The sequence below is a fragment of the Strigops habroptila genome, chromosome 5 (genome assembly GCF_004027225.2).
Source record: "Strigops habroptila isolate Jane chromosome 5, bStrHab1.2.pri, whole genome shotgun sequence".
Lineage (NCBI taxonomy): Eukaryota > Metazoa > Chordata > Aves > Psittaciformes > Psittacidae > Strigops > Strigops habroptila.
The window spans coordinates 61,975,116-61,998,715 of record NC_044281.2 but is presented as its reverse complement, the minus strand read 5'-3'; the positions used below and the strand labels follow the sequence as shown (position 1 = coordinate 61,998,715).

The window sequence follows — 23,600 nt, the reverse complement described above, 5'->3', positions numbered from 1 at the left end:
AGTTGGGGCTGAGAAGAAACTGAGAGAATGGTGGGAGCTGTATGAGTCCACGCACAGTGTTTACAGTAGATCACTAGCACTTTACAGACACTACACATGATGGACAGACAACATTTGGCAACCGAGTCCTGGTATCAGCTCTTTGGTCTCAGGTGACTCAATCTGCCAGAAAACATACACAGTTCTCACTCTGCTTGTAGGGGGTTGGATTCCTCTCAGAGAAGAAGTGGGAAGCATAATATTTCATTTAAGATTTTACATTTTATTGAGTAATATTAATTAAACCAATCATTCTGTTGAGCTCTCTTCAGGGTGCCTTTATATTTCAGGGATCTTCACATCTTCTATGGATCTTCAACTAGTTTCTAGAAGCATCAGAAAGGAGACTGCAGATTGCTGCAGGGATCTGTGGTTTGGGGAGAATCTGTGACCATGCAAATGCTGTAGACGGTACGGTTTGTCTGCCTGAAATATCAGATTAGGACAAGCTGAGTGTATTCCTCAAAATCTGCATGTGTGACTTGGGTACAATTGCATAATTTCATTCCAGAAATGGAGGTGGAAAGCCTAGGAAGAACTTGGAGTGACGCCCTTTTTCAATCACAACACCTCCCTCCACTGTGCTCAGATACTAGAGGGGCTGGCAGATGTCAATCTAGGCATGAGGGCAAACAGAGTTTAAGCATATACATAGCAGCTAGGCATTTTGAGTTTGTTTGACAGCATTAGAACATGACTTCTTTAGGCCTGCATGAATGATTACCCAGAGGTGGAGAGGTAAAAAAAATCATTGCATAAACAAGGATTTCATCCCTAGTTTGTTCATTCTTATCTTGAGCTGATTAATAAGTAATCTCATATCTCAGAAGGAATAGGAAGGCACTATTGGCTAATTTCATCCGTGTGCTTTGGATTCACAGCATATAAATAAGGATGGATTTACAGGTCCAACATCAGGCTCTTCTGGCACTTGACTTCTCTTCCTCAGCCCACCATGGAGCTCCTGGGAATGACCACTATTTTATTGCTGATCTGCATCTCATGCCTTCTTCTCGTCACCACAGGGAGAAACAGGAAGCAGCCTCCTGGTCCCATCACACTCCCCCTTGCTGGAAACATGCTCCAGATGAACCCAAAGAACTTGCCTGAAAGCTTGAAGAAGGTAAGGCACTGTCTCCTTGTTTGCCAAGTTGTTTCCATTGCATATAAACCAAAGTCCAGTCCAGACTGTCTCAGTTTAATTCACAAGCTTAATTTGCTTTGACCAAATGTCAGACTCAAACAGAAGCAAAAGTTTTCCCAGAAATACATGCTTCTGAAGTCTATATATTCCAATAATGTAAGTCTATATAGTGCAAGTCTAAGGCTATATATTTGCAATAATCCTACTAATGATGAGTCCTGTGCTGACTTCATGGCAGAACTGCAATTTGCAGTGGCTTTGCAGTCAAGGCGCTCATGCTATTGCTATATTCACTACACTCCTCCTGTACCCAGCTCCTCTTATTCAGTACAAGGCTGCAGTGACTCTCCACTGATATACTCATCCAATTTCCAGAGGTCTGGAGACCAGGAGATTTTAGGGACAACTCTCATATGTTGTTCTTTGTGTTCCTCTTCCCTACAGCTTAGCGAGAAGTATGGTCCCGTCTTCACAATACATTTAGGCCCACGAAAGACTGTGGTGCTGTATGGCTATGATGTTGTGAAAGAAGCTCTGATTGATCAGGCAGATGACTTCAGTGGAAGAGGCAATCTACCACTCCTTGAAAGAATTTTCAAAGGCACAGGTATGTTAGCACACAAAGCTGATGCTTTCAGTGCTTCAGCAACAGAGTTCAGAGGGCAGCGGAGGAGGGAATGGTGGATTTCATTTACTACTTTTAGCTATAAAAGACTAAGAGCCCAACTCAGTACTTGGACCCTTGAGGAAAGTGGTCCCCTGGAGAACTATCTAAGGTCACAGGCTGCCTTCACTGAGTGCCTTTCTATTTTCAATATGCTTCAAATTGTGGCTAAAAGTTTGCTCATCAAATGTGCCTCTAAGATCCTAGGTTCATTCTCCCATTTCTGAAAATACTGACAATAGACATACCGCTAAGGAACCAACAAGAGGAAAGTCCACAGACAACAAAGATGAGATACTATAGGCTCTGCCATTAAGGGCCTCACTCAAGACTGGGCCATATGTTTATTTACTAAGGCAGTTCCGCATATGGCATTTATCTGGGCAAATGTACAGGAGAGTACAATGGTCTTGTCAATAATGTTACACCATGTGAAGGTGCATACCAGAACTTTTGTGCTGATTTTCAATGCCTGTGGCCAAGACAAATTCAATACCGGTGTTACTTTCTTATCTACATCCTTATGTAGCTTTTCTTTCTCTGGCAATAAACTGAGTTTTACCCCAAGTGTTGTGACAGATGGATCAAATTTGTCACCTCCACAATGCAGAGAAGTTACGTTTTTGGGTACACAGCAATTGCAATATAACTCCACAGAGGAGTATCTTTGCATGTTGAGTACTTACTGTGTAGCTTCCATTCAGGGGGGGAAAAATAAAACCTGTTTCCTCATGGAGGTCTATTTTCCCTTCATCAGGTATTTTGACTAGCAATGGGGAGACCTGGAAGCAGCTCCGACGATTTGCACTCACCACCCTGAGGGATTTTGGGATGGGGAAGAGGAGCATTGATGAGCGAATCCAGGAGGAAGCTCACTTTCTGGTGGAGAGGATCAGGAACACACATGGTAGGACTGGACTTTGTGCTTACTGGGACACCCTGCATATCTGCAGTGAGACAATGAGAGTGCAGGGCTATTTCTGCATATCTATGACCCAAGCAGTGGGCCTATGGCTGCTGTTTCTGCTCCCTGCTCCAATAGCCAATGTTACCACTGCTGGGAGTGGGTCAATCAAAGACACTGTGACAGTACGGAGGGATGAACATAGGAGACTGGTGTTAGAAAGCATCCTTTAACCTGTTTTGCTTGAGGAACAAGACTGGAAGTGGCAAAGGGAATGGCTTGGCCCCAAAGCCAAGACTTTGGTGGAATTCAGCTGTGGTGTATTGAAAGAAACGTACTCTGGTCGGTGGGGATACTGAGACAAACTTTATTACAATCAAACCCCTTTTATACCCTCATTCGGTACTTTCCTAACATGCCCGGGCATGCCACACTTAATCCCATTGGATTCTGTGAAAATCCCGTAGGTTAAACACACGTACAACAGTCCAATCACAATGCTGATCACGCACTGTTCATGCAGTAACAGTTCAGTATTCTTTCTTCACATCTGGCCTTCAATTAAAATTCCTTGTTACACTTCCTGTTTTTCAACATCCTGGCTTATCTGTTTCCCAAGGCTTCTTTGGAATCAGGGCCTCACAGCTTGTATTCAGAGTGTTACTCAAGCTCATCATGCAGATCCCGTTGCCTTCACCTCCCACATCTCCTCCTTTTTTGTTTTGTACATCTACCATCAATACCTGTTTGAGGGCTTGATCAATAAGAGATTGCATAAGTTTCATTAAACAAGGAATAGAAATGAATAGGCTAATAAACACTAACAAAACAAGAGCTCCTAATACAATCAATTTTTTTACCCATGCTCTTATTCCAGCAAATAAACCTGAAAAAGGGTTCCAGTCATCCTCAACCTGAAGTTTTCCTGGGAGTTCTTTAAGAGTTTGTATACTTTTGTGAACCAATGCAGAGTGGTCTGAAAGGTTCATGCAACATAGACCTTCAAAGTCCTCACACTCATGACCATGGGCAAGGAGAAGAAAATCTATGGCAGCCCGATTTTGTAAGGTTGCATGTCTTACGGAATCTGTATCAAGGAGGAGACTGGAAAGAGCATTAGATATGGCATTTGATTGCTTTGCAAGTCAACGTCCTAATTTGTTTAAAGCTGCAAGAGCTTGTGCAGTGGCTACTCCTGGTGCAAAAAAGGACGCTGAGATTATCTTTGCAGGACTCCAGAATGTAGCCATGTCTTTGCAGTCGGGAGTAAAAGCATGAGCAAATCTTTTTAACCTGCGGAGTTGGTGGAATCTAGTATAATTCAGTATCATAGAAATATTTGGGGTTAACATTGTTAATCTGCCTAAACTACAAGGGCCTCCTTGTAGGTGAGAAGGGATACCAGGCCATGCTCGATCTCCGCAGATTAGAAAGACACCTCGGGGAAGCAACATAGGACTATTAGAAGAGCGAGAAATGGTAACAGACGTATGATTACACCATATAGAAGCATTTCGATAGACAGATAAAGAAGAGTTAACAATTTGAATTAATGATTGATTCTGACCTGTACAATTAAAATACAAACATTCATCCATTTTAACAGAACCTAACAAATAAATTTTTTGAGGTTCAAAAAATTAAGAACATTCATACGGTGTGTGTCCCCCACTTCGCCTTTTTTGTTTTGTTAGCGTAGTCTTGAAGGTGCCATGTGCACGCTCAACAATTGCTTGGCCCATGGGAGAGCATGGGATATCTGTTGTGGAAAAAGTGCTGAGGTAGTTTTGGCTGTATATCCAGGTCCATTATCAGTTTTTACTCTTTTTTTTTTTTGCCCTCTTTTTTTTTTTTCTTTCATGCAGCGAATCACTTTATTGCCTATTGCTCTAGCTTTTATACCATTCTAGCAAAAGCTATCTTTAGCCTATTGCTCTAACTCTTATATACCAAGCTATTTTATCACATCATGTTTAGTTCTTCGTTTAGAGTTTTGTTATTTCAGCATTCTTCGTCGTTTCACAAACAGTCCCAAAATAAGCAGTTCTTTATCTTTCTGTTCTCCAGCTCCTGTCCAGCTGGGTTGCTCTGCTTAGTCACACAGTGTACTTTGCTTCTTCTTTAAGTCTTTCTTCTCCAGCCAAGTAGCTATTTCTCTTTGGCAATAATCAAGTAGTTTCTATCCTCTTCCAAAGTGTATTGCATGTCTGTCATTATCAAACAAAACAACGTTTTAAAATCATTTGGGTTAAATACACGAGTATCACAGAGAGACTGTATCAAATGAGTTGTATATGGAGCCCCAAGTCCATGGTCCGTCACTGTTCGTCTGAAATCTTTGATAAGAGCATACGAGAGACCTTCCCATCGCGGATCTTGATCAGGCATATACATCACAGGGAAAGCACGCAATACATCCGCATCCCCTGCTCATCTCACTTCTCCCTTTACAGCTGCCCATTTATCATGAGGGTCCGGGGGATATAAATCAGGCTCCTTTTCTGGATCAGTAATCCCTGGGTCAAAAGGGTCATCTGGGTTATCACAGGAATTATCAGGAGGCAGCACCACAGGAGCAGCAGCAACAGGCTGAGTTTTTGGTCTTATGGCAGAGTCCGCCAAAGAGGGGGGCAGAGGAGGAGCCGAAAGTGCCGCTTCTACTTCCTTTGATTGTGAGCTGACATGAGCTTTTAAAGCTTCAAAAATAGTTCGCCAAGGGGTCAGTAAAGTGGCGGCAACCTTATCATTTTTTGTGGTGCAGTCCCACAGGTAAACACCAATTTTGTCCCAAATCTCCAGGGTATAAATATTAGTGGAATTACTAAATGGGTCAGCTTTTGATGCACATAGAAGAACACGTTTCAATTCTTCCTCATCTATTTTCTTCCCATACGTCTTAAGAATATCAGTAAAGACTTGTAAAACACTTTGTTCTTTTGTTAAAGCAGTCCCCATAGTTCTCAACCACTTGCCTTCGTCCAGCGATAGGTAAGAGAGCGCTCTGGATACGCTTCCTTTCAGCGTTTAGTCCCATAGTTCGGCTGAGCTACGCCACCGTAACGACCACTAGCCGTTATGCCCCGCGTTGGGCGCCATTTGTGGCATATTGAAAGGCACGGACTCAGGTCGGTGAGGATACTGAGACAAACTCTATTACAATCAAACCCCTTTTATACCCTCATTCGGTACTTTCCTAACATACTCGGGCATGCCACACTTAATCCCATTGGATTCTGTGAAAATCCTGCGGGTGAAACACACGTACAACAGTCCAATCACGATGCTGATCACGCGCTGTTCATGCAGCAACAGTTCAGTCTTCTTTCTTCACATCTGGCCTTCAATTAAAATTCCTTGTTACACTCCCTGCTTTTCAACATCCTGGCTTGTCTGTTTCCCAAGGCTTATTTCGTATCATGGCCTCATAGCATATTCAGAGTGTTACTCAAGCTCATCATGCAGATCCCGTTGCCTTCACCTCCCACATTCAGCCATGCAGACAAGGCTGGGGACTGCCACGTAACGAAACATCATGCACTTCCTTGTCTTATCTCCTGCAGCTCTAAGTATGTGAATCTTGAAGAAATGGGTGACCAGAGAACTCATTTACAGATACTTGGGTCTGGGTCCAGTCCATCTGAACATTAGACAACACCTTCCAGTATTGGTGGGACTGTGCAATGGGAACAGGGGCTATAAGCTGCTTTTGAGGGCAAGGCATAAGGTAATCAATCACCTTGGTTTTAACCTATACATGCATTTTCTGGTAGTATATAAGACAATGTCACTTCTTAGTACTTCTCTGGACAGCAGCACAGTAGCAGCCTGAACCACAGGCTTCCTTTCCACGACCAGTCTTCAATGTGTGCTTATTCTGCAGGGATGGGGGGAAGAAAATGGATCTAAAAGGATGCTGAAGCATCACTGTTTTCCATGAGCCACTAGAAAATTCAGCCTGGCTTCACAGATAAACATTCCTGCTGCAAATCAGAGAAATTGCTCTCACCTGCATTGCTCTTACCCTTTTACTAGCACAGCAATGCTGTACTTCCTAGGCCCTACTGCAAGCCTCCACCTCTGGCTTACTTTGTTATGGCATCTTTTACTGTGTACTAAAAGGCTTTGCAAGCAAGATATATCAAGTGTAAAAGTATAAAGCCACTATTTACACTCAATGCAAATAGTAAATAGCTAGGACTAGTTATCTACTAGGCCCAGCATTAATATAGTCACCATCTCTGAGGAGACATCTGCTGAGTCTTCAATGGCTAGGGAGTCATTAGACAGGCAGAGAAGGGTTGGTGCCATTGCTCCTTGGAATAGGTTGATCTTCAATACTGCCAAGTTGCCGTTTTCTGACTCCTTGTTTTTCTTTTAGGATTTGATACCTTTTCATGTTGTTGTTTCTCCTCTTGAGACCTTGAAATGCACGCTATCACTGTCTGAAACTGTAACTTTCCTTTCCTTCCTGAGTCTAATCTTGCTTTTTTCTCACACTGTAGTTCTCTTAGAAGCTTATGCAGCTGTGCTATCAAAACTGGCCTTTGATCACAAGCATTCGAATACCTAGGAGAGGGTTATACATTTGCGTTTTCATAAACAGGGTGCAGTATCCCAAAGACGTGGCTCAGGCAAAGTCCTTCTGGTTTCCCTCCAAATTCCCTTCAACTCCAATTGGGTTTTGGAGGGAATCTTTAGCCCATCTCTGGTAAACAGTCTCTAAGTTCAGATGACACAAGACAGCCTTGTGCCATTTGAAAAGAAACCAAGCCCCCCAGACCAATGTTCTCCTGAGAACAGGGCAAAAGAGATACTCAAACAATTCAGACAGGGAAATTAGTTCACTTCAAGTAGAGAAGAAAAAATTGAGTAAGCCCTTCACCATGCTTTCAAAGGACTGCAAAACTCTGGGCCTCAAGACAATGCAAAGCTCCCTGTAGTGTCAGAGGAGGGGATGATGCCTGAAATTCTGAAAGCAAGATACCTTTTTTTTGTTGTTGCAGAGAAACCCTTCAACCCTGGCAGATTCCTGACGCATGCTGTCTCCAACATCATCTGCTCCATTGTCTTTGGGGATAGGTTTGACTATGAGGACAAGAAATTTTTAACTTTAATTAATTTGCTAGATGAAAACAGGAAGTACCAGAACGCTATACAAACACGGGTGTGTACAGTTATATTGAATACACTTGTTAATGATGTTAATATTTTATGAATGGATACTTATTCATGTTATTAATTTGTAACATGTTATAATTGTAGTTGTAATTAATTATACTTTTACACTTGATATATCTTGCTTGCAAAGCCTTTACTACACAGTAAAAGATGCCATAACAAAGTAAGCAAGAGGTGGAGTGGATTTTCCTAAATTTGGATAAATTTTCTGAAAGCCAAAATGGCAGTTAAACAACCAATTCCTGTTGTTTCTTCTTACCTTATGGAACTGCCGTTGTATGTCCAAAGAAGGATATAATTGCAGAAGTTGCTCAACTGAAGTCCATCCTTGACTATTGTGAAACCATAAAGTAAAAGGCATTAAAATCCAGTTGAATAATAACTCTTCCAAAACAGTTCAATTTTTCATAGCTAACAGTTATGGAACATTTTATCGTATCCACATTAATCAGAATGTGTTTTCCCATCATTTTATTTCTACAGCTATACAATTTCTTCCCAACTCTCATGGACTTTTTACCTGGACCTCATAAAAAAATGCTAAGAAATATTGAAGAAGTTGATAAATTTATTTTAGAAATCATAGCACAACACCAGGAAACCCGGGATCCTACTTGTCCTCGAGATTTCATTGATGCTTTTCTTAACAAAATGGACCAGGTAATGCAAGAGCTAGAGATTTGTTGGCTTATAGGAAAACCACCTCTTGAATCCCAGCTTCTTTTCAGTTGTGGCAGGGTCCTGGGCTTTTGCAAATACAGAGGAGAACTTGCTTTTCTTGGCACATCAACTTCATTCTATCCTCTTCGCTTTCTTATCTAGGGTTTTTAAACACAGAATTAACAGCACTAGCCAAAGTTAGGAAAACTAAAGACCAATCTGTTTGACAGAATTCAATGTTCCTCCCATATTTAAAACAGGTTGATACTATTATGTAGTAAAAGTACCATCAATGCTAGTGTCCTGGAAAGTGAAGGTTCGTATTACAAAAAAGGACATCAGATGTGTTTAAAAACATACATTATGGGTACAGGACTTTCCTTTTTAAACAAACTGCTTAGATTTGTCATTCTGAAAACATTCTGCCAAATCTTCCTCCAGGAGAAAGGGAATGGTCACTCAGTATTCACCGTTGAGAGCCTGAGCAGAACCACACTCGACTTATTCCTTGCAGGAACAGGGACCACCAGCATCACCCTGAGATATGGACTTCTGATTCTCCAGAAATACCCAGAGATACAAGGTAATAGAAAAGGAAACAAATAAAAACTTCAGCAGGTCATGGGATTGGTTTGGACAATTCCTGCCATTAGCACATGTGGCAATGGTTCCCTGACTAAGGAAACCTGCATTTGCAGTGTAGACATGTGTATTAGTCTAAGTTCTATTCACAGAAAAGAGATACTAGCACTGGGTACATTCCTATATTCTTGGTGCACTAAAAGCAAGTTTTGCTGTAAATATGGGAAGGGGTTTAGGCAAACAGATGTGGGACTTCACCGTTCGACACTTACTTATTTCCTAACAGAGAAAGTTCAGAAGGAGATTGACCGTGTGATTGGCCGAGACCGAAGGCCCTGCATGGCAGATCGGAGCCAGATGCCCTACACAGATGCTGTGATCCATGAAATCCAGAGATTCATTGATTTAGTTCCACTGAATCTCCCACATACTGTGATCAAAGACACCAAGTTCAGAAACTATTTTATTCCAAAGGTCTGAGAGAGTTCATAATCTTTTGAAAACAATGATGTGTTCTATTCACTGTATTCTATTTTATTTTCAAAAACACTGAAATTAGATCCGGAATTAGAATGATTCTGTTTGGAGGGGGATTCTGGAAGTTAATGAGTCTAATGCCTTGTATCTGAAAAAAGAGAAAAAAAGAAGAAAGGACTTTTCATCCTCTGTGTGAAGAGGGAGATGGCTTTCTATTTTTTTCTTTTTTTTTTTTTATTTTCATGTCGATATGGCAAAATTGTAATTTATTTGGAAGAAATATTAAATACTCTAATCAGACTCAACATTAAAATTCACAAAAAAATCCCACCTTTGTCATATTAATGGTATACATTTTTATTCAGTAAATGCTCAGCTTAAACTGGTTAAACTTTGACTACCCTTCTAATCAGCTCTGGGAAATTCTCAGTGCTGCTTTGCTTTAGCATGTCTCCAGTTTAAATTTTTTCCCCTCTCCTTGTTAATTCAGGACACAATGATACTTCCTCTGCTGGGTCCCGTCCTACATGATAGCAAAGAATTTCCAAATCCAGAAAAATTTGACCCAGGACATTTCCTGAATGCAAATGGTACATTTAAAAAGAGTGACTTCTTCATGCCCTTCTCTGCAGGTAAGATCTCCTTCCATTTCAGATCCTAGACTATCCTCTCCTAGGACCTCTTTGAAGATTTTAGTGGCTCTGTCACCACAGCTTGTACAGTCATGTCTGGTGATCCACTTGAGTCACTTCTGGGCAGCTCTGATCCCTGTACTAGAATTTCAGTTGACTTTCATTTTTAGCAGTCACAGAAACTCCTCCAATGCATTCTGCAAGAACAGATGTACGAAGTGGGACTCATCCACACAAGTCTCTCTCCAAGCAGAAAATGAGAAACCAAAGCCTTCAAACTGCCTTTGCCCACTGAGCACTTTCATTGTTCTAGACACTTAGCCCCTAGTTTAATTTGTTTACCCAAAATGCTGCATCTCCATTCTGAGAAGTCTGAACTTTCGTGGAAGAGTTGTTAAAAATACCCCACTCTCCCCTCACTTTTTGTTATTTTCCACTTGCAGGAAAGCGCATCTGTGCAGGAGAAGGTCTGGCCCGGATGGAGCTGTTCATATTTTTAACATCCATCCTGCAGAACTTTACTTTGAAAACTGTTGTGCATCACAAGGACATTGACATTACCCCATTAATCTCCGCTATAACTAATGCACCCAGACCCTATGACGTCTCTTTTGTTCCACGCTAAGCAAGTGAAGACGGTTGCCAGCTACCACACTCATGAAAGCTCTGGTTTCTTAACACTCATTTCTGAATCTGCTGAGACTGAAACACTCAGATCATTGCTAGACACTTTATAGAGAGAAATAAGTTTAATCAAGAAAATTGTATGGTGCTTTTATAATCATCATGGCCAGCTCTAAACAAGAGACAGAGTAGGCAACTACATAGGGAAGGAGACAGCTCCCTGTGCAAGAGAAGACAGGCTCTCCTCTGCGCCTACCTCTCCTACGTGAGGTTCCTACCTGGTTTCTGACATCCTGCCATGTCACAGTGTGTGCACTCTGAGAGCCCTGCTGCTGCTGTCCCTGTCACTTGATCCTCTCAGCACAGCAGGACCAGACACTTGTACTCCAGGGTTTCCACAGACCCTGCTTCACGTATCTCTCTCTTCTGTACTTTCAGTTTGTTCATCACCTGTTTATACAGCAAAGCATAAACCAGTGAGATTTTTTCTATTAGAAGATGATCATCTACTGTATTCTTGCCCCAGTACATATTGTCTCCTATGGTGGGGATGGAGTTTATTGATGACTGGGCAGATGGGTCCTCTCCTGTGTGATTATAATGAAGTTTTGTGAAATTACAATTTATATTGCAAAATAAAGAAGTAGAATGCTGAAATGTTGTTTTTCTATGATGCCAGAAATGCACGATTTAGTGAAAAACCTGCTTCCACAAAGCTTATAATCCCAAATGTCTTGTACATACCTGGTATATTTCACTCATTTATATGAAACATATTATGGCTTGAAGACTGAGCTGGCCAATGACCTATAAAACTTCCATTGTCAGTAACAATGTGGGCGAAGGCTGGACTGACCCTACAAGACCTACCAGAACCCCAGCTGTGGTTACAGAGCTCTTCATTGTGGCAAAAGAGGACAAATTACATACCTGGATTCTCCCAGTGCCATTTCCTAGCTGAAGAGCAGCTTGCATCTTCCCGTTGTTTTATGAAGTATGTAAAGATCACTATAGCAATCCTATAATCAGGCAAAAAAAAAGAAAAAGATCTTACATGAGTTGCCAAGCACACACGTACAGATGCAGGACTGGCCTTTCCTAGTTCATCACATTGCCTGTGATGTATAATTTATAGTGATCACAGTGAAGACAGAGATCTGAATCTGTGCAATGTGAAATGAGACAGCAACTATACTATTGGCAATACCACAATTGCCAATGAACGGTTTATGGCAGAAAGTGTTCATGTGAAACAGGCACAACTTCTTTCCTTTCAAAGTATTAATAAGCTAGATATACCATGAGTTGGTAGCATGGCATTGCAAAGCCAAAAGCCACAGATGTCGTAAAATCAAGGAAATAGAAATGAAAGAACAATGTATGAAAGCATCATCTTGCTTATCACCATATGCCAAAGAACAGCTATTACAAGTCTTCTCACCAGAGAGAAAGAAGAAGGCACTCCATACAACATATATATAATATGATCTATAGTAATTTGTAAGCAGACCTCAAACATGCAAAGTCTGCCACTTGGCCATGACGTGCTGGCTTGCAATTAGTGCTCATGCCTTTTCATTAGATCACCTCTTGGTTTAAATACATGCTTAGGTGGAAGGGCACGAAGAAGCTCCCTCTGTGCACAAGTTTGTGTTTGAGTCCTGCTTGCCTGAGGCTTTCTCAGTGTTCCTACTGGCCACCTCCTGGCACATTGAGCTCTTCAGCAGCACTGTTAGAGAACAACACTTGCTGATACTGAGCAAGAATGTCAGAACTGGGCTGTGCCATCTATCTGGTGATATTAGGCACAGCTGTTGCCTTGATAGACTCAACACTTGTGGTACTGCATGGCAGGTTCTCTTCTCCTTGAGGCTGGAGAATACATCCCAAGCTCTAAGCCTCTGATGGATTTGCTGGCAGACTCCAGCATTGGCCACTGCTTTCCTAGGCAGCTAGTGACATAAAAGAGATCCAGCTTTGTGCAGGGAAGAAGGAAAGAAAATGAACTACAATGGGAGAAACCGGGGAGGATATTTTACTCTGTCTATAACATCCATATTGAAGACATGAGCAAGAGAAGGAGCAGACATCCTGATGGGACTTTCCAGGAACTCGCACCATGTGGTAAGTAATGTCACCTTTACTTCTTGTTGAGGCAGTGAAACATGTACCTCTATCCTAACCACTGAGCTCCCCAGGGATTTTCCAGAAGAGATTCATTTGCCTCTGGCTTTGCCATTATTTTCCTGCTCTTTCATGACATGCTCCCTTGCAAGATGAACTATGTCATTTGTCTCTCATCCCCAAATCCAAGCTGCTGTTGTGTTCATTTGGTAATTGTAAGACAAAAGTGCTGGCGATGAATGACACCAGGCAAGTCTCACGGGCAGGTTCAGCCAGAGATCACATTGTAATTAGATAGGCACTTTCTGGTACAGGCTATGGCCTTCTTTCTTTCCAAACATCCTAGCTGCAGATGGATTATTAGTTGCTGCTAATCTTGTATTCACCTCCTTAGGCTTGTCTGCTGCTAGATCTCTCTTGTAGCTGTTGCTCCTGAAGTGTCTTTTCCTTCGCATAAATGGCAGACCTTGTGATTTCTTCTTTCCTTTTTGCTTTCTTGATTGGAAACAACATTCAGAAACAGAAAACCATGAGAAAAAGCAATTAGTGCTCCCTCATGTTACCGTGTTTTCAGGCAATAATGACATCAAGTTGTCTGGGAGAAAGTGAAAAGTAGGATTTGATGTGGTAAGAGATGCTCTGGAACTCCTGGGGGTCGTCTTGAACTCTCAGGGTATTCACCCTTACTATATTTTCTCATTCAAGGCTGGGCTCAGTGAGACAACACACAGGAAATCACCATGGTTTCGGTTTCAAGTCTTCATTCTCAGTAACGATTGGTGTATCTGCTCTCACCTACTATGGTTGCATGAGGACTGGAACTAAAGATTTGATGCGGTAAGAGATGCTCTGGAACTCCTGGGGGTCCTCTTGATGCTCTCAGGGTATTCACCCTTACTCATATTTTCTCATCCAAGACTGGGCTCAGTGAGACAACACACAGGAAACCACCATGGTTTAGGTTTGAAGTCTTTATTCTCAGTAATGATCGGTGTATCTGCTCTCGCCTACCATGGTTACCTTTCACATGTGGCTAAACAAACACACACTCTTGTAGAAACTCATGTGTCGACTAGAATGGTCTTGATCTGCCTGTGGCAGACAAAGATCTCTGCCTTATCTTGTCACATTGCGAAGTCAGAGCAGTTGCATGAGGACTGGAACTAAAGATTGACTTCTTAGGCCAGGGGTATATGTGGTGGTTGGGACCAGACCTGTGTCTGACATGATATTCTCCAAGACTCACTGATAGCTTGATATATACAGTTGCTCGGTGATTTGTGTGCAGCACAAGGAGGCAATACATGGCTCACAATCACAAAATGTACCGCAAAACCTGTCCTTCTTGGAAGCTTGGTACCCATGTTTAATGTCCCCTAGATTTTCACAAGTTCTGTGGTGGGGACTTGAAATGCAATAGAAATGGTCCATGTAGTGTTGGCTCCTGAACAGAACTTTTTATTCATCTACTGGCAGAACAGGCTTGTTTCATCTGCCAAATGGTGTTAAGAATTCAGTACCCACTAAGAACTAGAGGAAGCTGAAATTTGGTAAATTCTGCATATAAGGACTGTGGAAAATTCCTACAGAGCCAAAGAGGGCCCCTGCTGACACAATTCTACTGAAACTCTAACAACACTCAGTCACCTACAAAGCAGGAATTAGGCCCTACAGTGATTGGTCTGTTCTACTGAGATGTTGAACATCCTAGACAAATATTGGCCTTTTAAAAGAGTCTTTTAAAAGAGTTCAGTTGCTCCTGTAATTAGTCCTCTTCTCCACCCAGAAGCTGTGTGGTATTGTCTGGCACACAAAAACTGGATTACTGACCTGTGGTACGACAAAGCTTGGTAAATCAGCTGATATAGAAAAAGAGTTTGTGGTGGTCTTGGCCACAGTTTGAGAGAGCTGTCTGGAGATATTGGAGAGAACAGCCTGTGGGAAGGGAATAGAAAAAGGCTGTGAGAAAGTCAAATGCCCGGAGAAGGAGGATTAGCACCACAGAGATTGAACCCTGTCAGTAGTATTGAGGAAAGAACAGTGGTAAGGGTCTCCAGAACCAGTCTTTCTAGGCTGCAACCTGCAGTTGGTCTGCAGGCTCAGAGCATTGTTCTCTGAACTGGGAACATCCCTCAAGCCCTCTAAGAAGTCACTATTGTCCAAGGAGTGTGGGGTAGATCGGAGGAGGTGGGGAGAAGGATAGCTTTGGAAGAGATCATTCTCTCTAAAATCATGAGCTGGGAACTTTAGAGCAAACATTGATTACTCAAGTATCAAAGCCTTGATTGCAACATTTACAAATGCACCAAGCCTGATTTTTAACAAGAACTACATGCAAGAATGACTTCACTGAGTAACACGTTACCCTGAAATACATACCTGTTTTCTTCCAACACTGGAGTGTGTGCAGAACCTGAACTTAGCTCGGGGCTGCTTTGGGTGGCAGTGTCACTACTCAGATTGGCATTACACCAGTGCCTCTTGGATCAACGTCTGTTGAAGGCAGTGGGTAGGCTCGCTTTCCCACAAAGGCTGGATCAGATGGTCTTTCAAGATCCCTTTCAATCTGGTCTGTTCTATCATTTTATAATCTTTTCATTTCGTTCAAAGTATAGAATTTCACTCAGACCCTAATACCTGTTTATACATTGCCCAAATGCATCTGGAGTATGTGAAGGAGTTTGTCATGAACTCTATTGCCATGAGCTCTACATCCCATCTGCCCCTGTACCAAAGAACAAGGAGCAGATCGCTGTTGAAAGCTATATTATGGCAGCTTTCTTTAACAAGAAGGTTGTGGAAGTCTTGGAGAAGGACAATTACTGCTGTTACCATGGTTACAAGAATTTCCTTGATGGAGATACCAGCATACCTGCCATGCAGAAACCCGTGAAAATTATCCCTGTTACACTTATAGCTGTCTACTAAGACTAATACTTCCAAACTCTTTTAGACGTGGTTGTAAGTGCAGATAGAGGAGAATTGTACTGCTTTTGTTTGATACTACTTTTACCTTGCCGTACCTATGGCAATTTTGCTTTTCAGTAGAAGTCATCAACCTACAACTTTTGCACCAAATGAAGAAAACCAAAGATCGCCATAGAAAACTCATTCCATTGAGCAAAAGGAAATAAATAGTATTGTAGAGAATAGACACAGGTAAGATTATAGGTCTTGTCATGGTTGACCATGGGATTAATTTAATTTGAAGTTTATTTCACCCTGGAGACGGAGAGGAGGGTGACAGCATTGGTAAGAGGCAGTTTGAAGTATGGGACATTCAGGATTGCTTAAAAACACTTGTGCAAGTTTCTGCCAGATGATCTTCATCAATCCAAGCTTCCTCCATCAGTCTATCCAGGGTGCAAGTTGGGCCAACAGTTTGTTGCATAAGTGCATGAATTCAGTGAGGATTTTGGAAGACTGCTTTACTTCAAAATATCTAAGGCTATGCCTGTACACTCAGACCCCATGATGAAATAGAACTGTCTAATTTGGGCACAGTTCTGTGCTCATAAATACCTTCTTAGACATAGCTCATGCTGCATCAACCAGGAACACAGGCAGAGCAAATAGACACTGTCTGCACTTGGTGATGGTAGTATATCCTGAGACTTTTACCAAAACAGTCTTGTGGCAGTTTTCCCCAAACTCTTCTCTCTGGAAAGGTCTAGTGAAATCTAGATCTTTGGTCCCAGAGGGAGAAAAAATATCAATGTATTCTGCTTAAAGGTAAATGCCCTCTAATGCGACCTGCAAGAACTTCTTTAGTTTCTTTCTGGTAGTATGAAACTCTCCAGATAGCCAGGGGGGTGTAGGATATTCAAGCCACTGCTGTGTAGAACCAATCCTGACCTTCTGGCCACCAGTTTGGTATTCAGATAAAGAACATGTTTCTTGTGGTAGATTTTTCAGTATCTGACCTTGTTTGGGGAATACGCCAAGCAGTGGAACTCAGGAGTATTTTCTTCAGCACTCTTCACTGTGGGAACCAGAGGGGAAAATCTGCATATTGTTAGAAGAAATCTGGTTAAATAAGCATCAGAACTTGCTATAGCAGCTTGTGTAGGCAGACTAAAGCTGAAGTTTCCACTCTGAGTACCGTTCTGAATTACTGCATCAAAGCTCAATGAAAACCACTTCTGTCTGAATGTTGCCTCTACTTTGGGATGGGAGCAGTGTCTGATACCCCTATACTTGAACGATCTATGACTGCTGCAATGGAAAGTGGTGAAAAGGAAAACAGATATGATTTAAAGGGATTTAATTAAAAGGCAGAGGGAATGTTGAAGGGGTGAAGTCATCAAGGGAAGTGTTATGTGTAAACCAGAAGAGCAGCAGTTCAAATGTCCCAGTGGTGCTTCACAGTGGTGTTTGGAAATTGGAAGCGTGAAAGGGATGTTTAGATAGGTCAAACTCTGCTCCATTATGCTGGTGTAAACCTGGAAATCAATAGCTGACTCATTTAAACCTGAGTAACGTATTATGTCACCTTGAGACAGTAGGATAAGCGTTGTGCAGGGCTGTTTTGCTCTGCGATCAGGCTCAGCTGCAGCCATCAATGGTTGGTCCTTTTCTTTGTCTTCCTGTCTTAGATCTGTAGTGGGCACAGGGCACAAAGCCCAGACTCAATTCCTCTGAAATTGTGGCACATAATAGGCACCAACTTGGAGCATGATGAGACAAAGTGTACGTCCATGGAAGCACTGGTAGAGGACCTGGAAAAATGCAGGAGGACCCTGGATATGGAAATCGCTATACTTGGTTAGTCTCTTAGCAGCATCACTGTAGCAATGGCCACTTGATGCAGTTCTGGTCATTTGTGGCATTGTAGCAACCAGTCAAGAGGCTGTGCTAGGGCTGTACAGGTGCAGAGTTATAGAGCTTACAGTTTTAAGACAAATGTAGCCATGAAAATTATGTGTTCATTCCTCCTACAGAGGAGCAGATCCCTGCAGCTGAGGAGCTCCACTAACTAGAGAGCTAATCATAGGGGTGCCCTTTCCCTCGTTCCAAGGATGCTGCTTGTGATCCTTCCTTCCACCAGCCAAACACCGAGCCAGCAGTGTAAAATTCCTTGTGCTGTGAAAAGCTAGGTATGAGGAATTCAGACAGCAGTATGCCGTTATCTGTCTGACAGCTGTCTAGAGTGACAGTAACAGTGACCAAATAGGCCACCTAATGCATTAAAAACTACATATGCATATTGGGTTTGGCTGAGATGGAGTTCATTTTCCCCAGAGCATAATTTACCTGACCGATAAATTCTCTATTCCTTGATGCAGGCAGCGTCTTGGTAAACTTCACCGGTTTTGCCCTGTGATTGTACCCCATTGTGTTCAGGGTATCTCTCCTTCAAGGGAAGGCTCAGATCTCTCTCTGTGTCCATAATGTCTTCTATAGTGGGACCTTGGCTCCCAGGTGGTGAAATCTGATTTCATTCATCCCACTTACCTCATGCATTGCACAGTCCAAGGAATAGAAATCTGTCTCAGCAACATTACTCACCTAGGTCTTCAAGATTTCCGCTTGAACTAACACCACCTTCAGCTCCCTGGTTGAATTCTCATTCATAACAGAACCTATTACATACGAGACTCCTACAATGATGGCAAGGAATTGTGAGAGCATGATGTCACCAACCTGACACTTGCAATAGCCTGCAACAGCCCTACAGAGATAGAGGCGTGAGTCCTTTCCCAGACTCTGCTCCAATTCCTGCATTACAGAGCATGCTCATGCATCCATCTGTTCCCACATCTGGGAGTGTTTTGATTCTCCTCTTCACAGAGGAGCTTCTTGGTCTTTGGAGGGGCCTAGACATTTCCTGTAATTACTCACAGAGCTCACTCAGAGCATGCAAACATGCCTGGGGTGGTTTCTGCTGCCTGGTGGTCACTGCTGCAGCCCCTTCATTCGGGAGTTGTAAGATATTTTAATCAGTAGAGGTTAGCCTCCAATGCTAGAAATGTTTAACCTGCCTTTAACTCAATCAGGGTTCTCTCTAAAGTTAATCCAGGCTTTTGGCTGCCTCCATTCACCAGTCCACAGCAGAGGTTCCTGGGAACAAGTGTTGTCAATCATAGAAAGGCTATCTATGCTTCAGCAGTTAATCAAGCCAAAGGAGGCTCAGTGGGACTGAGCACAGGTGATGGGACAACACTGAGAATTCGAGACTTTATCTCTTTTAAGAATTTATCTGCTTTATCAATAGAAATACTTAAACCTTGCAGTCAAAATCGTGTCAAGGGCCAGTAGCTAGAGATTCAGATAAGAAGTAGGACTGGTGGTAGATTTATCATCAGTGCCAACTGTATAACTCAGCCTGGCTGGATCTTTAAAGATTATGCTGGCAGTGTAACAAGCAACGATTCTTTGTGCTGTAGAGATGGTCAAGTCAAACTACAATAGTTGCTTATGGCTTCATTATTTATAAATGCACATTTTAATGGGAGAAGTCAGTTTAAGAGGCATCAGGAAAAATCCTTGGACAGCTGGAAAAGAAATTGGATGGGAAAAGTCACGTCTGTGGCTTTTCTGTGAGACTTCTTCATGGTTTTGTTTATTTCTTTTGGTATGGTTTGATCTGAGAAAATTCACTGCAAAAATGTGCATGTAAAAATGAGTTTCCTGTGAGTAACATCATCTGTATTAGTAACAAATTAATGCAAACAGTTACAGCTACATGGAAATTTCCTTACTCAGGGAAAGACTAGGCAGCAGGAAGACTGCAAAGATAACAACCTCATCCCTCTCTCTGCCTAGAAGGATCCTCTTGTACGTTGTCTGGGATCCCAGTTCAAGACATGACAAATCCAGACACCAGGCAATATGGCAAAGAAAACCTTTGCATGAGAATGGGCTCCTTCCTCATTTCCACAGCACATCTTTCGAGGCCAATAACTTTTTGGAATATATTTTGGAGGTGTATTTTTGTATTTCCCAACTTCAGGCACTTAAAGCTGCAAATTTTCACTTGTTTCTTCCTAATGCCAAGTTAAACCATCAAACTGTTCTTCAGTCATTCCTTTAAAGTCCGTTGGGTTTCACTAAGGTTATCGAAGGAAGAGCTTCGCACTTCATTGCCGTAACAGGTAAGATTCAAATTGTGTCCTTTTCTCCACAAAGATGGTGGCATCTTGCTGCTACTGGTGGTTGATGTTCAGGCTCTCTTACAGGATAACTCCTTGTGTGAGATGGTGTCATTCAGAATGAACCGTACAACCAAGATGGCCCTTCATGCCCTACAGCAGGAGAACATACTGCTGGTAAAAGAAACCATGCACTACTTGCCCTCGGCGGCCACCACACTGGTGAGGGCAGCACTGGTGCCTCTGCTGCTGCTACATCATGTTCATCAACTGAAGCATTTTTAGAACTGTTTCTTGTCCTCTGCCAACACTATAAATTTTTACTGCCTGGTAAAGGGAATGCACTGGCATCTCACTACAGTATTTCTAAGAGAGCGTGTGTAAGCATGTGGGTAGGATTTCCTGCTCTCGTAGAGTTTTACTGCTGACAGCACTGAGATTGCCCTTCTTTACATCTCAGCAAGTCATGGAGTTGTCCCTAGTGATGCCTGCTGGTCTGCTTTTGCTTGGAATCAGCTCTGATCTCAGATTCAGAGTTTCCAGCAGCTTATATTTTCTCTTAGATATGTCTGACGTTCCCCTGGTACAGTGATTTTTCCAGTTATAATCACACAGACATGGCTTATTTCTCTATAATTAGTTGACTTTCATGATCATATCAGAACGGTGTCATAGATTTTCCTTTCACTGGGGCCTGCCAGGCCGAGGCTGAAAATCACTTATTATACCACGGAGAGGTCTTTTTGCGTATGATTTTGCATATAATTTTGCTATTACTCATTCCCATGTTAGTCAAGAGCAATTCTTCTGAATTGAAGTTCTGCATATTTATACCAGTGTGGTGGAGGAAGGAGCCCGTTCTCATGCAAAGGTTTTCTTTGCCATATTGCCTGGTGTCTGGATTTGTCGTGTCTTGAACTGGGATCCCAGACAATGTACAAGAGGATCCTTCTAGGCAGACAGAGGAATGAGATTGTTATCTTTGCAGTCTTCCTGCTGCCTAGTCTTTCCCTGAGTAAGGAAATTGCCATGTAGCTGTAACTGTTTGCATTAAGTCTTTTATGGTAATGGCTGATGGCTACTCTGCTGTTTGTGCATTTCAAAGAGCTGAAGAATTTACATAATAGCCATACACAACTGTTTTCAATGAACAATTTATTCCTACTAACTTCAGTTAACACAGAAAAATTACTGTTTGTTAAGCAATATTAGGCAATTCAGTGCATAGGAAATTTATACTGTTTCCTGTTAGCCCCTGTAAAAATAATGTAAAGCAGCAGAAAACAGGGTGCCAGCCGCCTCCACTCACCAGCTCACAGAGTCACTGCAGAACACAGAGCTCCAAACGGGAAATCACTTCCCTCTGCAGGACAGACCCCAGCCTCAAAAGAATCATGGGGAATTTGGCCATTCACTTCAACAGGATAGAGATCTGGTGTCCCTTGTAGATATGCCACAAGTGTCATCATTAAGTTTTAACTGCTAACGTATGGTAAATTTCAGAACTATTTTCTAAGGCATGGTCATGAAACCGAGTCCTGCAGAGTTGCCTGCTTGAGGCAGTCTTGACCCTGAAAAAGGTTTTTGCTTGTCCCTATCTGTGCTTTTCATGGAAAAGACCTCCTTAAACCTGAATGCTGAGTATGGAAAGCAGACACAGAGACTTGTCTGCAGCAGAATGACTCTGGCCTTAAAAAAGAAGCCCTGAACTAAAAGACAGCATGAAAGGCTGCTGCACTCAGACAAGCACAGCTCCACATTACCTACCACATGCTGTGTGTGACACCCACTGTTAGCCCAGAGCTTGATACCGCTGCGACAACACTAGTTCCAGAGCAATCCATGGCTTTCCATGCTGAGGGATAATCATGTGGTGCTTCATGCTAAAAGCAGGTAGCAGTTAGTTTCTTATTCTGATTGCTTCTCAATAATTGTGTGAGCCAGCCATGAGTCCAGCAGAGAGGTATCTCTCTCGAGGAACAGCCCAGCACTTGGCCAAATCACTCTCCAGAAGCAGGATGGGGGTAACTGTTACCTTTTCTCTCTTCTCTCCAGAGGGAATTCGAGGTTGCCATGATTGCAGCAGTGCCTTCTCGTGTTGACGTGCAGGACTATGACTCTGCTTACTTTGGGAGCAAAGCCCCACAAGAGTAGTCTTTCAGCCATATTTACGACATGGTTCTAGGGTTAGACCCTGATCTGCCATAGGCTGCTGGCAACGTTTTGGACCCTGGCCATCCCCCCCAGGTACAGCTGTTAGAAGGGAACAATCTTTATTTTCCAAGCAAGACAAATGGGGACAGATGGTTTATGAGTTTGAAGCAAAAAGAGGAATAGGTAGGAGTCCAGCCGCTTTCAAGGAGACGGGAGTGTATGGTGATACTGGCCTTAACTGGCAATAAAACAACAAAGATGGAAAAAGCAAAATGTTGGACCTCTGCAAATCCCTTATTCCTGGCAGATGAAAACCCCAGCATGGCCAGTACCGGCCAGGAGAGGGTACTGAAATCTCATAACACTCAGGGGAGCCCGAACACCTGACACAATCAGTGGTGGGACCGAACAGCAAAAGGCCATCCTTTCTCCTGCATCCTCCCTTTCTGATCAGAAATTATTAACAAACTAGCCAAGCAGCAGCAGTTGTTCATTTCTCAAAATAACACAGTATCACTTAACACCGAGGATTCACCCAGTGCTCTTTTGGTTGTTCTTATTTTGCCACAGGGCACCTGACACCCTTTCAATGGTTTGTTTAATAATGACACTGTTCCAAACACTGTTCCACGCTATTTCTCCTCTGGCAAGCAGAACACATCAATTTCCCTAGGCTGGAACACATAGACTACCTTCACCTCCCGGAGACTGCCTCCTCTGTACTGCAAGGATTTCAGTTCTGTTCACTTCTAAAAAGCATTTTTAATGTTAACAGATGGGTGCATGACCTTTTGGGAATAAAACTGGGTGATTTTTTTTTTTTCCTGAAGCGTACTGTGATAAGAGTGTTGGGGTATCTTGTGTTTAAAAATTTTTTGTGGATTAGGGTGAAAACTGGAAGACATGTAGTACAGGTTTCCTGCTCAGCCTTTGGAAAGTCGGGATGGGTGCTCTGCCCATGATGACGGTGTTATAGCTGAGGACAGCTGATAAAGTCGCCCCTTCACTTCTATATCTTCCAGGACATGGACCTTTTGGATGACCTGCTGTTCACCATGGTGGTTCTGAGCTGCTTCAGGATGGGCCCCACCGCCCGTGCAGGCACCTGGGGGCAGCAATCTCAGGAGCTCAGCTGAGCTGAGACATCTTCTTTGAAATTTGGCAGCCTTCACCTTTTATGGACTGGGGCTGACTTTTCCCATTTCCTGACTTTTTCTGCTGGGCTTGGGGGAGCACCTGTTCTTTCTTAATGCTGACCATAGTCTAGAGCTTGGCTTTATTCAGAGATGATGATGTATACCAGCAACATAGCAATTTACTGCTGGTG

General features: G+C 42.6%; 2 protein-coding genes across 3 annotated transcripts in view; both read left to right on the top strand.

Annotated features, from left to right (window-relative positions):
• Nucleotides 1–23,600, top strand: part of LOC115609075 (cytochrome P450 2H1-like) — a 141,940-nt gene that overhangs the window by 85,873 nt on the left and 32,467 nt on the right. The window lies entirely within an intron of this gene.
• On the top strand, nt 980–11,562 carry LOC115609080 (cytochrome P450 2H1-like). The gene is made up of 9 exons (XM_030488796.1): nt 980–1,162; nt 1,628–1,790; nt 2,605–2,754; nt 7,755–7,915; nt 8,413–8,589; nt 9,031–9,172; nt 9,458–9,645; nt 10,139–10,280; nt 10,724–11,562. Exons 1-9 carry the CDS (start codon nt 995–997, stop codon nt 10,903–10,905), a joined length of 1,473 nt encoding a protein of 490 aa, XP_030344656.1. The 5' UTR covers nt 980–994; the 3' UTR covers nt 10,906–11,562.

Excerpts from the sequence above, each read along its gene's own strand:
- LOC115609080 (XM_030488796.1), top strand. The coding sequence starts at position 995 with ATGGAGCTCCTGGGAATGACCACTATTTTATTGCTGATCTGCATCTCA. Across the intron at positions 7,916-8,412 it reads AGAACGCTATACAAACACGG|CTATACAATTTCTTCCCAAC; the intron begins GTGTGTACAGTT and ends TTATTTCTACAG. Across the intron at positions 9,646-10,138 it reads GAAACTATTTTATTCCAAAG|GACACAATGATACTTCCTCT; the intron begins GTCTGAGAGAGT and ends TTGTTAATTCAG.